Source organism: Orbicella franksi, chromosome 12, assembly GCF_964199315.1.
Source record: "Orbicella franksi chromosome 12, jaOrbFran1.1, whole genome shotgun sequence".
NCBI classification, from domain to species: domain Eukaryota; kingdom Metazoa; phylum Cnidaria; class Anthozoa; order Scleractinia; family Merulinidae; genus Orbicella; species Orbicella franksi.
Genome location: NC_138156.1, coordinates 16,747,111 through 16,761,377, shown reverse-complemented (window position 1 = coordinate 16,761,377; position 14,267 = coordinate 16,747,111). Strand labels below are relative to the sequence as shown.

The window sequence follows — 14,267 nt, the reverse complement described above, 5'->3', positions numbered from 1 at the left end:
GAATAGCAAATATATTCGACTGTTTTTTTTTTTCCTATTAGTCCAGTTTTTCAATAATAACCTCTGATCAGTTAATGGCAGGCATGAGTGAAAGACAAATTTTTTATTCGTTATAAAATGTACTATCGTAGACCCTTTCTCCTGATCACGTTCAAAGAATATCTATGAAAATAGTCAAAATACACCAGTGACACAGACAGATCAAATAAAGGAAAGTATCTTTATTCAATCATGGAGATCACTTTCACACATTAAACAATAGAACTGCACAAAAGCGAAAGCAAATTAACCAGTTACATTGAATTACACATTATTTAGAAACCCCCTTTTACCGTTCTGATGTAGCTGTACTACCAACTTCTTGAGGTGCGATCAACATAGCACAAGAAGTAGTTTGGTAAATTACCAAGAGGTTTCACAAGGCTTTGTTAGCAAAAGTAGCGAGTCATTCTTGCCAGGGAGTTACCTAAACTGATCACTGATCACTCAAAGATTCTACAAATACATAAGAACCAGCCTCAGATATTTGAGAAACGTTGGAGCAAAACGCTTAAGGATAAACCTCCCTGGAAAACAACCGCCACCTTAAATCTAGCAGGCCTGCTCTGAACAGCTGTAGTGCACTGGCCATGATGTTAATGAATTCCATAGGATGAAACAAACAGCGAAAAGCTAACTGACTGTAACTCTTCAAGTATCAGGTATCTGTGTTAGCGATATCCAGCTTATCAGATGTTCCCGGATTTTTTTGTCAACCAACAGAAGTTCAAAATCTTACGGGTATTCGAACTTCAGTCAAGAAAAATCTAGTGTTAACCTTGGTTCGGGAGCGTGAGAAGACGGGACATCACTGTCCAGTTTTCACACCACTTTGTCCAGAGTTATTTCTCCTCTTTTTTTTTCTCTTTTTTTTTTGTTATCGATTACAACGTAAAGGACTTCTAATAGCTGAGGTACCGCTGACACAATACAAATAAACGAATATGCACACTTTACTTTTCTTTATACCATCCTCGCTCTTGCCGTCAAAATGAAACAGCTCTTTCTATTCAACTGACGTAACATTTCAAAACTGATACCAATATGTAGGTTAAGCTTTTTGTCACATGGGCGCCAGCGCCCAATCGCTGTAAGTTTTTTTTTTGTTAGCATACCCTTAAGCCCGCTTGTCACTACGACATAAGCACAAGCATATATAAGCATAACGGTAGCGAGGATGTACAACGCAAGCATGCGCAGAATGTATAATTGGCCTATTTTCGGTTCCGTACCATTCTCGTTCCCAGAGGCCGCGCTCCTTTTGGTCAGAACCAAGAATCGCGACCTTTGGCCTCGTCCAACACCGGAAGTCCGTGATTCCCGTCACTCTGTGCATGCTCAGTCAAGTCTAACAAATCTGATTGGCTGGGAATACGAAACGATTACTCTGCGCATGCTCAGAAAATTGGACCTTCCAAGAGGTCGCGATTCTTTGTGTTGACCAAAAGGAGCGCGGCCTCTGGGGACGAGAATGGGTTCCGCACCTCCTCGATGCAGTAAAACAAAGGACGATGTTTTAACATAAGCATAAGCACAATCGTTAGACGAACAAAATTCTTTGTTCTGCTTGTCCTTGTGCTTATGCTTGTGTTTTGCGCGATCTCATTATCGCGTGCTTGTGCTTAAATGCTTGTGTTGTTAGTGTCCTCACTGTCATTATGCTGATGCCTGTGCTTGTGTTTATGTCATAGTGAAAACCAGGCCTTATAAATACATTCTAAATTTCAAAATTCAGCCGTTCGTTTGGCCATACCTATCTAAACTTTGTCTTTACTTTCACTGCGAAACTGTAAAGTTCTTTCCAAATAGTTTTGTTTCAACCACCCTGACCCGAAAACGATTACTTGAAGAACTCAGACGCACTCCAAGCTGACGAAAACAACGTGCTTTGAAGCCTGCCTAAGCACAACAGTTTGTCAAATCAAGCCTTATCTCTTCATCTCTCCAATGGCCTGGGCGTTCTTTCAAAGTCTACTTAGGCCCAAAGCTAAGATCGGCAGGGGAAATTGCAATGTCCATAGTATGTACGAGACGTCGTTTGTCAAATCCGTGATCCCTCATCTATACCATAATGATGACACATCCTGCATATACTAAAATTGAATCTGGCAATTCTATAAATTTAATCAACTTATCGACTGCAAATATATTAATAAGAAATATTTTAAGTGCTGCTGATTGAATTGATCAGTTTGATTATAAATAAGAAATAAAAATTAGCAATATCGCATTTTTTTTTAACTGTTCAAAGCTCGTTGACAATTTTCATTTTTGTGGCATCTCCGATTTATTTATGACAATTTAATAAAAGGTTTCGAATCATGTTAAAAATTCAATCACCGCGAAATGAATGCTTGAAATGCCTTTCCAATTCGTTGAACTCCTAACTACATAATGCAGAGGATGGAGATTCCGACAAATTCTGCAATAAATCCAAAGCACACGTCTAAACGTTAAAACGTCCGTGAACTCCTAAAGCATTTCTAACCTGTGTCAGTCATCGTCAAATATATTATTAATGGTTTTCTACAAATCAATTCATTTTTAAATCTTTTTTTTCTTTTTCTTCTAGATGAAAATCAATCAAAAAATAAAGGACTTTGCTCCTCTACCACTGACAGTTGAAATTCAGTGGAAGGAAGGTCCACAACATTAACTTTACTCGTACATATCACGGCAACTGCGTCTAAAGGTTAAGATGAAAACACGGAGAACAAAAGTCAAAGAAACAATAACAACATCAACACATTATCTCACGACCCACCCATCGTCCTTGACTGGCTAATAATACTTCTTACACTTAGCCATGTCCTCCGTTATTAACGCAGGAGCGTTTTTCATGCACTCGTACATCTCTTCGAACTCTTCTATGAACATTTCTGTTAGTTTACCGGGATTGGCAAGCACAGCTTTGTCGGACAGAACACTCATGCGCAGTGTACCCGCATAGCTGAACACCGTAATCGACATGCCCGTATCGCTGACCAATGGGGGCCAAGGTATCGCGATCACCACTTCCTTTCCGCCAATTTCAAACGGCGTCAGAGGACCTGGCACATTGCTTAGTATCAGGGAAGCATGTCGGTTGAGAGAGAACGAAGAAAACCGGCCGATGAAATCAGGTAACCTGCCAACAATATGGTCGTAGATGAACCCAAAGATTCGCCAGTCTGTTGAAGACTTCAACTTATCCATTCTCCGCTTGGTTTCCAGCAAACGCTTGAGTGGATCGGCCATGCTGACAGGCAGGTTGTAAAGCAAGCCAGCGGAGTGATTCTCCAGGGGTATGTTGTCACGTGACAGAACTTTGGGAGAACGCGTGTTTATACTTACAGCGATCTGGATGTCAGCGGGATTTTCCATTCCCTCGGAACTCAGATATCGACGCAACGAACCCGCTAAACAGGTGGAAAGAACATCATTCACGGTTGTACCTAAGGTAGAGAATACAATAAGTAAAACTCGGTACGCTTACATGACTGTGAAAGCGATGACAGTCTTCGGTGAGAAGCCGCAATATAATTTTATAAAGCGACTACACCCTAGTCGATCATCTTGTCCAATTTGAACATACAGGTGAACCCCTATTAAGCGGCCAACCTGTTAACTGGCCAGTTATCAAAGTCCCGCAAATGCTTACATTAAAATACTACATTCAAATAAAACCCCTATTAAGCGGCCACCTTTTGGTCATACCGATGAAGGTTTTTCTATTGCCCTAACCCTTATTATTAAAGCGGCCACCCAAAATTTAATACACGTAGTTTCCCTTGGTTTTGGAAAAGGTGATAAAAAGATAAGAATCCGAAATAGAAATTTACTCAAACACACGTTTATAATTATCCGCACGTGATTCCATGTTACGTTAATGTATTTGAATAAATTATTTGAATAAATAATTGAGGTTTGTACAAAGCCTTATGCTAATCTCTGACGAAATTCTATTAACGGCCAACTCAAAGGCAACTCCTACTAAGCGGCCACCTCCCATTTCCCCGAGGTTAACAACTGTAATTGAATTAAAAAAGATTCATCTGACTGCCAAATTGGGCTCGGCATCCGGGCTCATCCAATTCTGGCAGTCCTTGGAATCTTTTCATCCAAATATTTCCAAATTGGACAGCATGTAGCGCTACTGGCGAAAGTACACATCTTAATCAGATCTAGACTCACGGACAAACTATTGTAACAACATTGCCTTAACGTGGCAGCATATATGGTAAAACCAAATTTAAACACTAGTAATCCCACGTACGAAACACAAGAAGCTCACAGTTAGAATCACTCATTGAATAAGGTTGTTATTAACTTTGTGGAACCTTGAAGACGAGGACAGCTCTAACCAAGGTCAACACTCCCACATAGGGGGTCAAGTGTACCTCTATAGTCTTATTAGAAACTATTCTGGTTGATTTAACGTATGTTTTCATCACCTGTTCGCGTCTTGATTTCTTTAATAAGTTCAAGGTCGATTGCTTTAGTCCAACTAACGCACTTTTCTCCAGACATCTTCTTAGCGGGAAAAGGGTTGTCTGCTTTGGATAGTGCCACGCTTAAAAGGGCCAATGGGCCTGTTAGAATGGCTTTCCACACCTGCAAAATACATAGCAAACAGAATGTGGCAATGAATCTCACTTAACAGCAAAGTTGCTCTCAATTTACATTAGAGAGCTTAAGCAAACCACGACGGCAACGGCAAATAAAAAGTCAACAAACAAAAGGTTTATAAATAAAACAATGGCTAAACACGTGCGTTTTAAATCTTTGCACATTTCGTAGCCGTCCTCTGCAAATCAACAACCTGAGATAATCAAGTGCTGCGTATTTAGAGAACGTAGGCCACGACGGCAACTTGTTTTGAATTGATCACTGAAATTACATGTATTTAGTTTGAGGAAGTTTTCAAATCGATTGGCGAACTCAACAGATTCAGATAGTTACGAAATTCCAAAGTAAAATATAAATCTATTTATTACTAGGCCTATTTTAGCAAATTTAAAATGCCAAAATTGTACGCGTAATGAACTCGCCTCGCGCGCGCGAAGGAGTGACAACAAAAACGAAGCGTTTAGAACTACCATACTCGACAATCCTTACCTGTTTTTGTTTGTCACAAGGGGTAGCCACGGGTTTTTTGACACGCAGTAGCTCTGGCTTCTTATCCATGAGCCTGGAAAACAGACCAATTAAGGCGAATCCGTCTCCTAAAGCATGATGCATCCTCATACAAATGGCGGTCTGATCCTTGCCCGGCATGTCCAAAGGCACCACCAGAATCTCCCACGGGGAAATGTTGTCACGCATCGGTGAGGAAAACTGCTCACTAAGCATTCTCTGCAATTCTAGTTCGTTACATGGAGAAGGGCCTTCGAATAGGTACACGTGCTTGTTGATATGAAAATCTGGCTCGTCTTGCCAAACGTAGCGCCAGTAAGTTTGAACTATGAGTTTGCGCATGCGTGCATAGCTAGGTTCCTCGACATTCTGTACCACACGGGCCATGAGCAGCTCACGGAGCTCTGGCAGATCTATAGAGCCATCCACCACGAATAGACCGTTGATAAAGTTACGGTTGTATTCTGTCTCGTGCAGAAACGGTACGTCCCAACTCGCCAGCAGCCTCCCTAGTCTGTAGTATGAAATGCAAATCCCTTGGAACCACTTGAAAATTCTGAACAGGAACCAGAGTGGAAGTGTCAGGATAGCAAACAACGTCCACAGAACAAAGGCAAAGAAGCACAACAGGCCATAAAGAAATGACGGAGCAGATTCCAAGTATTTTGAGTAAAGATTCATTTTGGAATGAAAAATCGACGCGTTGTTTGTCCGGTGAACTGTTCCTTATGACTCTGTCCCTAAATCCTGCAAAAGCAAGCACAGGAAACTGTGAAAAAAACATTCAACACTTAAAAATAGGTGACGAGTTTAAGCTTTTTGGAAAACAACAGCAAACTTTTAAAACTGACAAACGCAAAATGCAGGGTCACCCTCTCTCTCTCTCCCATAAGAAGGACAATTTCCTAACAAGTCTTTGCAACTTGGACACGATTCTCAAAATTCTTGACTGAATCACCACAGTGTATTATATTTCCAAACCCGTGATTCTAGCCTGAAAACAATATAACGCCGTTTTTAACCAAACAACTAAGGAGATCTTGCGAAAAAAATTGCCGGACAATTCGCAATGCTAGGTAAGCGTTAAATAGTGTTACAGGTACAAGCAACCAGTAAATTAAACTTCACAAATACCTCACTGGATTTCCGGGCAAATGCCCAACTGACCTTCAGTAACCTTGGTCGTAACATTGCCCAAGATTTGTGACAAACTAACACGAATATTACAAACAATACTGAACAATACAAATACATTTTTCACTGGTGTAGACACCTCGTTCTACCGACTTATTTTCCACGTGTTTTTGTGTGAAACTTCAGGTTTACGCGGTAAATTTATGTCATTACAACGCCGGCACCGAATTTAGTAACATTCGGTTAAGTTCCATTCATTTGCCCGGCAAATGATGAAATCTAGTCGCATTTAGCATTCCTTTACCACATAAACAGACATCTGTTTTGCTGTATCGATACACCAACAAGGATATTTAGGAATTTAAGATTGAAGTACACCGGCCAATTCTCGTCTAGTGTAGCGGTGAGATTAAGCGGAGTTAAGGTCGTGTTTAACATTTTACTTACTGCTCATACATTTGATGTCCCCTGCACCCCTGCTACTTGAAATTAACTGGATTTTAGACCCACGGTATTCGTAAATGAAATGCGATTAACCTTTCCGGCAAGGCCAAAGTAAATTTACATGTAACCTACACCTACTCCAGCGGCAAGGTCGACAAAGAATCCACTTACAGAGAAAACAGCAAAGAATTTTCCCCACAGGAAATGTATGATACTTTTTTTCGGCGACGAGCAAAGGTCAAAACCTGCGAGGACAGAACTGAAGCATACCGCGAAGATGCTCTTCTGGAAACGTTTTGTGGGCAAATATGGTCATGACATGCATGTGTTAATGTTACTCACGTGCTTCACGTGCTTCGAGCAATGCTAAAATCATCGACAAAAATTGTCCTGACATGGATTTCTATCGACTGCCCTCTTGGCAGGAGTGACAAGTGATTTTCTTTTGATTTTTTTCCTTTTCTGCCAGCGGGCGCTATTCCTAATTTTGGTATGGCAAAAGGCCGTGACACGAAAAGGAAGTGACATCATAGTTCCGGATTATATTCCGAGTGTTGTACTCCCTTGAATAAAATATTGGAAGACATTCCACGCACAGTGGAGCCCTAACGATATGCCACGGGCACGTTAAAATTATATCGTTAAACCGGGATATCGTTATAGCCGAATTCCCGGAATAACGATATTGTGGGAAAATTTCTATAAATATCGTTATACCGGGATAAAGCTGATAATCGCCTTTTTACTGCACGTTATCTAATAAATTTGTAATTGATCATCAAATGCGTTACAACATCCAGAGTATTATTCAATGTCCTTAACGCATGTCAAAAACAGTTTGTACAGCTCACAAGATGTTCGTTACCTAAAATACAGAAAATTCTATGGCATCACTCTGATCACTGAGGAGTACCCGACGGAGCCGCTCGACAGAAAACCCGCTCGACAGGCTGCAATTACGCTGGCTGGGAAATATTAGCATTAGATCATTTACTGACTGAGATTTTCGTTCAGCGTCTGGCTTGCTAAAAACTGATTTAAAACACTGTCCCTAGCTGGAAAAAAACGTGATTTGTTTGTTTTTCCTGGCTGTGACTTTTTCGAAAAAGCAGTCAATTAAACTGCTTCCGTCCTGGGACATAAAAAACGCGCGAGTGAGCTCTAAAGTCTAAAGTCCTCCGCCGTGAGTCAATAAACCGCAAGCGGTCGTACTTACTCCCAGCGCCACGCGCTGCAAAAATAATGCAAATCAACGCGCGCGTGATCATGGTGCCATGCCCGAAAATGATGGCTTTTTTTTAGTGTTGCGGTTTATCTTTTTCATCAATCAGTAAAATTTTCATAACACCAGCAGCTGTCATTTTCAATGACGTGATAACACTAGTATCTCGAATAGCCAAATCCGTTAGAGACGTTCTTTTCAATGGAATACGAACGATCTCCAGGATCTCCGCTCGTTTGTCGTTCCAAAGGCCTGAAGAAGCCGTCACTTCAGAAAACCGCTGCTGGCGCTATTGTGCTGCAAGCAGTCAGCAGTTGTAAAGAAACAGTGGAAGGCAACGTAAAGGTTGGTAAATTCATTCCCATAATTCTCTTGCTTGCACACGGGGCAGTGATGGTACATTGTACTGGAATCAGTGACACTGTTCGCTGTCTGTTTTGCATTAATTCTTTCATTTATAGACAACTAAATTTAAAAAAGGTATCGGCGGCATAAGAACCTAGACTCTAAGGTGTTCATTTACATTCCTCTTTTGCAGTCATTCTGAGTTATTTCGAGGGCTCCGCTGGTAAAGGAAAGAAACGAGATCTGCCAAATCTGAGATCTGCTGTGAAAGGGACTTGGCGCAGACAAACAAAGCAGCTGGATAAAGGGTAGGCATAGTGTTCTGTCTATATGCGCTAGTCGTCTGCATCGGTGGTCAACTTTTCTCTCTTGATGCTAAAGTAGTCAAGTAAAGTGATCTCATTGTACCATACACTCATCGTTTCGCTCATAGCATTTTTGGGTTGCTATGAATCTGCAAATTTGCCTAATCGAAAATTTCCCGAAAGTTGCCGGAAGACGAGGGACATGGTTTGCCCTCTTTTTCAGTCTTATTGGGTACATTAAATGCCTTAATCGTGGTTCAGTACTAGCCTAACGAGTTAATGTTTGTCCTCTGGAAAACAAGGGACCATCGCGCGTTGCTCACCAGAAATGGCCGTCGGGTGAATTCATTCTACACTGTTCGCTGTCTCTTTGAGAGAAATGCTTTTGGTGAACTCATTCCACATTGTTCGCTGTCTCTTTGAGAGAAATGCTTTTATTTTGAGACCCTAAACTTATTAATGTATCGACGATTCAAGATTGCCGGGAGTTAATTTACATTTGCAGTCATTCTGAGTCATTTCAAAGGCTGGAGAGAAAAAAGAAAAGAGACTAAGGGAAAACATCTGCCAGATCTAAGTTCCGCTGAGAAAAGGACTTACCAAAGAGACAAAGCAGCTGGATAAAGGGTAGGCATATTTGTTTACATGCGCTAGCACGGACTGCATCTGACTGCATTGTTGGACATACAACTATCCTCTCTGATGCTAAGGTAAAGGGATCATTGTACCCGACATACAATCAACGCCTCGCTCATAGCACTTTTGTATTACTTTAAATCAGTGCAACTTTGCGTGATGGAATTTTCCGAAAGTTGACGGGCGACAAGGCTCAATTGTTTGCCCCCTTTTTCAGTCTTATTGGGTACATTGAATGCAAGGGACTATCGCGCGCTGCTCACCGGAAACGGTAGTTAAATCATGCAATGTATTTTAGGATCCGGACGCACTGGACTAACAAAATTTGTTTGGCCCTTCCAAAAATCTCGACAAAATTTGTCTCTGCCAAATTTTTAATTTGTCAAGCGTGGGCGCACTGAATCACAGCAAAATATTTGTTAACCACAAGTGTCAATCACATGGAAATAAACACCATACTTTGCCGCTTGTTTCTTTGGATCTTTGCCCCTTTTTCTGCTCTCGTCTGCTCTTGAATCCTTAGCTTGGCTGCTTTCCATTTGATTACATGTAGTCGTGAAACTTGCACTTGTACTTGTACTCGGCTGACTCGGGTGGACATACGGATGTACAAATTGAGCAGAGCTTGGTCCTGGAGATGCAGCTGGAACGTTAACGTAGACTTGGGAACCGTAATAGTTGTACTGTGCGAACGGATCGTCATGGAGCATACCGAGGTACGAATCTTCCATGTTTATCGTTTGATTGCCGCGCAAATATAAATTTAATTTTGGCGGGCTTCGGACTGACTTGATTGACATTTTCCTTCAAATCATGGCGTGTGAATTGACAAATCTGTCAGATTTCACGCCTGACAAAAATTTGTCCTGCTCCGAGGCAGGACGACGGCGTCTTTGAAGTTTGGTAAGCCTTGACAAAATTTGGTAGATCTAAAAATCACCGGACGCACTTGTCTCAGGGAATTGATGACAGATTTTTTCGCAAAATAAACAAAAATTTGCCCAGTGCGTCCGGGCCCTTATTTGGCGTAATAAGTAAAATGTTACAATTGTCTATGTTATTAAAATCTTTGTCAGTTAAAGAACTCAAGATTTTACCTTTTTAAACTTTCCATCAGTTTGGTAGTTGAGAAGGAAACAACTTTCGTCTTTCTGTGCGGCTTTCTTTGAGGGAAAATATATCATTTGTCGCCTTTGGTTGTGTTTCACAAAGCTAGCTGGTCGGACCTGTAGGTTCTGCGCGTGTAATCATGTAATAATTGAATTTCCGTACCAGGAACCGAAGGATCTTTCGAAGCCTAAAGATGACAGAAATCAGCGAAGGATTACAGAACTCGCGATCGCTGGAAAACACTGTTTTAGAATTGTGAAAAGCAAACAACTAAGCAAGTGTCCGGAAAATATTGCCAAAGTACAATTTGACAGGCATAACGCCGATGTGTTTGATTGCGCCAAGCAAGTGAATTTCCGGTAATAAACGCGATCCAAACCAGCTTTGAACTCGTCGTTGACCTAGCAGTTGAGGCAACGGTTTCATTCTGCACGCTAGTGCCGTGAATTAACGAGTAAAGAATGATCTATCGATGAACTGTATATCGAAATAGACACTTCTGCCAGTTTAAAATTCTTTGACCAAAGAGCGCACGTCTGGATAATAATTTTGCCAGGTTATTTGGCAGGCATCTCTCGCCTGTGGTATTGGGCGGGCGTAAAGGCGAAAACTCCTTTTTTTTTTGGCATGTTCACTCGCTTAACACAAGGCCAATGGGGCGAATTCCTTTGGGGCGATCCGGGTCAGGATTTACCATCCGAGATCACACTGATCATGTTAACGAGAGGCCGCAAATGACCTTTGGAACATCAGGAGATAAGTTGACCCATGAGAAACTTGACACTGCCTGAAGACATGACCGCAAACAAAAGGGGTTGTGTTCCTAATTACGCGCTTTGACAAGGTCTGTGCACCCAGTATATGCATAGGAACCACACGAAATTGCAAACGTCTTTTCAGTTCGTCGACTAGTAGAGAGGGTGATTGGGGGTATAGATCACGTTTCACGGAAAATAAAAAGGCCTTTTCACAATTCACGAAAACTGATATAATATTGGCATTTTACGCTTCACGGAAAATAAAAAAGAACGTTTAGGAAAATCACGGCTCACGACTACTAAGACAAATTCAGTGCACGCATAAATTATATCTCACTTAAGATGTTCAATTTCACAGGTTTAAATAGCTTGGTCGATGTATACGATAACGCAGATGGACCTTGCAACAAGACTCTGACAAAGTTTCTTCAGTCGAATATATGGGGCGCCGAACCAGTCAATATTCCCTACATATTTCCATGGTCTGTTGGACTTTTTATACGGTCAACTCGCCTTTTTATATGGTCAACTCGACTTTTTTTATGGTCAACTCGACTTTTTATATGGTCAACTAAACACTTTTTATATGGTCAACTTGACTTTTTATATGGTCAACTAAACACTTTTTATATGGTCAACTTGACTTTTTATATGGTCAACTAAACACTTTTTATATGGTCAACTCGACTTTTTATATGGTCAACTAAACACTTTTTTTATGGTCAACTTGACTTTTTATATGGTCAACTAAACACTTTTTATATGGTCAACTCGACTTTTTATATGGTCAACTAAACACTTTTTTTATGGTCAACTCGACTTTTTATATGGTCAACTAAACACTTTTTATATGGTCAACTTGACTTTTTATATGGTCAACTAAACACTTTTTATATGGTCAACTCGACTTTTTATATGGTCAACTAAACACTTTTTATATGGTCAACTAAACACTTTTTATATGGTCAACTCGACTTTTTATATGGTCAACTAAACACTTTTTATATGGTCAACTTGACTTTTTATATGGTCAACTAAACACTTTTTATATGGTCAACTCGACTTTTTATATGGTCAACTAAACACTTTTTATATGGTCAACTTTCGAATTTTTAATGACGTCCACAATGCATTGCGTCCAAAATCAAACAAAGATGGCTGCCACTATCTATCGTTTGAGGAAGCAGCAATAATTATGGCTCGAAACCCTGCAAGAGAACGCAACGAACATGGGTTGTTTTTATTCTTTGACAATTTTAAGTTACTGCTGTCGACAATATCCACATTCGGGGAAGCAGAGAGATACAATAACTTGGGCTTTGAGGATATTGACCAGGCTGCTGATCAATTGATTACTGCTGCAGAGACCATTCAGCTACTCATCTCCGATATTGAAAATAATGACGATTTAACTGATGTTTCGTCCGTCCTGAACCTGATTCTGATTAAAGTCAGAAACTTGAGTGTTCAGCTACAGCAATGCAGAAATGACATGTCAGACTTCGTTGGCGAAAGGGCATACAGCAGCCGAACTGATTCCAGAAAGGGTGGTCGCAGACGCCCTCGTTATGTCATTGAGGAAAATCAAATACGTTTTTTAAGAGAAATGCATTTTCCATGGAAAACGATAGCCGACTTACTTGGTGTAAGTGAGAGCACCCTTCGAAGGAGGAGATTGATGTATGGCATGACCGACCATGAAGAGTCAAGCTGGACTCAGATTTCAGATTCTGATTTGGAGAGAATTGTTCAAGAAATCCAAGAACTAACTCCTAATATCGGACAGGCCCGACTGCTTGGTGCTCTGAGAAGTAGAGGACTAAATATTCAACGATGGCGAGTGAGAAATTGTCTTCGCACCCTTGATCCTGTTGGTACGTTTACGTTGGCGTTCAGCAATCTACAGAAGAAAGTACAATGTTCCAACTCCAAACGCCCTCTGGCACATCGACGGTAATCACAAACTAATAAGGTGGAGACTTATAACTCATGTTTGTGTCGATGGATATTCCCGAATTATAATTTATGCACACTGCTGCAATAACAATAAAGCAGATACAGTCTTGGAACAATTTGTTGGAGGCGTCAACAGTTATGGATTACCCTCAAGAGTGAGAAGCGACTATGGTATGGAAAATTTCAAAGTAGCAGAATTTATGTTAGAGCAAAGAGGTTGTGATAGAGGTAGCATTATAACTGGTAGTTCTGTGCACAACTGTCGTGTGGAGAGGGCCCACAGAGATATTTACTCAGGAGTACTTTGCTTCTTTGCAAGAACATTTGCTCACTTAGAGGATAATGGTCTCCTTGATCCTCTCAATGAGTTGCACTTATTTGCATTGCATTACACATTCATTCCCGGGATCAATAAGTGTTTAGAGGAATTTAAAAGGCAGTGGGAAAACCATCCTTTATCTTCCGAGGGGAATCGTTCTCCTCTTCAATTATATACAGCTGGGATGCTGGAAAATGAACTTTCCGGATATGCTGCAGTTGCAAGTGTGTTTAATCCTAGTAGCATGCATGATTACGGATTTGATCCCTCAGGTCCATTTCCCATGGAAGAAGAAGACTATCAGGTAGTGGTTCCAGATACAACTGTCCCACTTTCTGATCAGCAGATGGCATTGTTGGAAAATCAGTGCAATCCTTTGCAAGAAAATGACAGAAGTGGTGAAAATACATACTTAGAATGTTTAAGGATTCTGTGTTCTTTCATTTAAAGGATATGGCCTAAGCTGAATGTGGTAACGAACTTGTATTAAGAAAGAACATGCATTAAGAAAGACATCAACACTTGAGACTATAATCTGCACAAAACACAACAGCTTTTATTATTGGATGTAATATTCTCTTCTATAACTTTGATATTTAAAATAAATTTAAGATTACACAAATTGTTTGAATCCCCAACGTTGAAAAGAAATGTAACATATTTACCTCGAACAAGCCAGCCTTGATTACACTAGAAGACTGCTGGCATTCAGAAAAAATGTATTTAAATGATATCTCCTGTGTTTGAAATCATTTGTGTTTTAAGCAAGTAGATGCAATACTGCTTTAACTCAACAGTTAACTCAACAGTAAACTAACGGCCTGAGAAACTTAATTGGAGGTGATCAAGATTCAGACAATAACTTTATGGTATGTGATAATTCT

The 14,267-nt window shown here is 40.5% G+C and overlaps 1 protein-coding gene across 1 annotated transcript; it reads right to left on the bottom strand.

The window, feature by feature from the left end:
* Window positions 1-273: 273 nt before the first annotated feature.
* LOC145464091 (putative diacylglycerol O-acyltransferase Mb3154c) lies at window positions 274-6,030 on the bottom strand. The gene is made up of 3 exons (XM_081447906.1): window positions 5,137-6,030; window positions 4,473-4,632; window positions 274-3,473 (listed from the first exon to the last, which is right to left on the bottom strand). Exons 1-3 carry the CDS (start codon window positions 5,833-5,835, stop codon window positions 2,821-2,823), a joined length of 1,512 nt encoding a protein of 503 aa, XP_081304032.1. The 5' UTR covers window positions 5,836-6,030; the 3' UTR covers window positions 274-2,820.
* Window positions 6,031-14,267: the final 8,237 nt, after the last annotated feature.

What these genes read in the sequence shown, in the direction of transcription:
- LOC145464091 (XM_081447906.1), bottom strand. Translation starts at nt 5,835, where the DNA reads ATGAATCTTTACTCAAAATACTTGGAATCTGCTCCGTCATTTCTTTAT. An exon ending in CTTGTGACAAACAAAAACAG is followed by an intron (nt 4,633 to 5,136) that starts GTAAGGATTGTC and finishes TGTATTTTGCAG; the next exon opens with GTGTGGAAAGCCATTCTAAC. An exon ending in AGAAATCAAGACGCGAACAG is followed by an intron (nt 3,474 to 4,472) that starts GTGATGAAAACA and finishes TCTCTACCTTAG; the next exon opens with GTACAACCGTGAATGATGTT.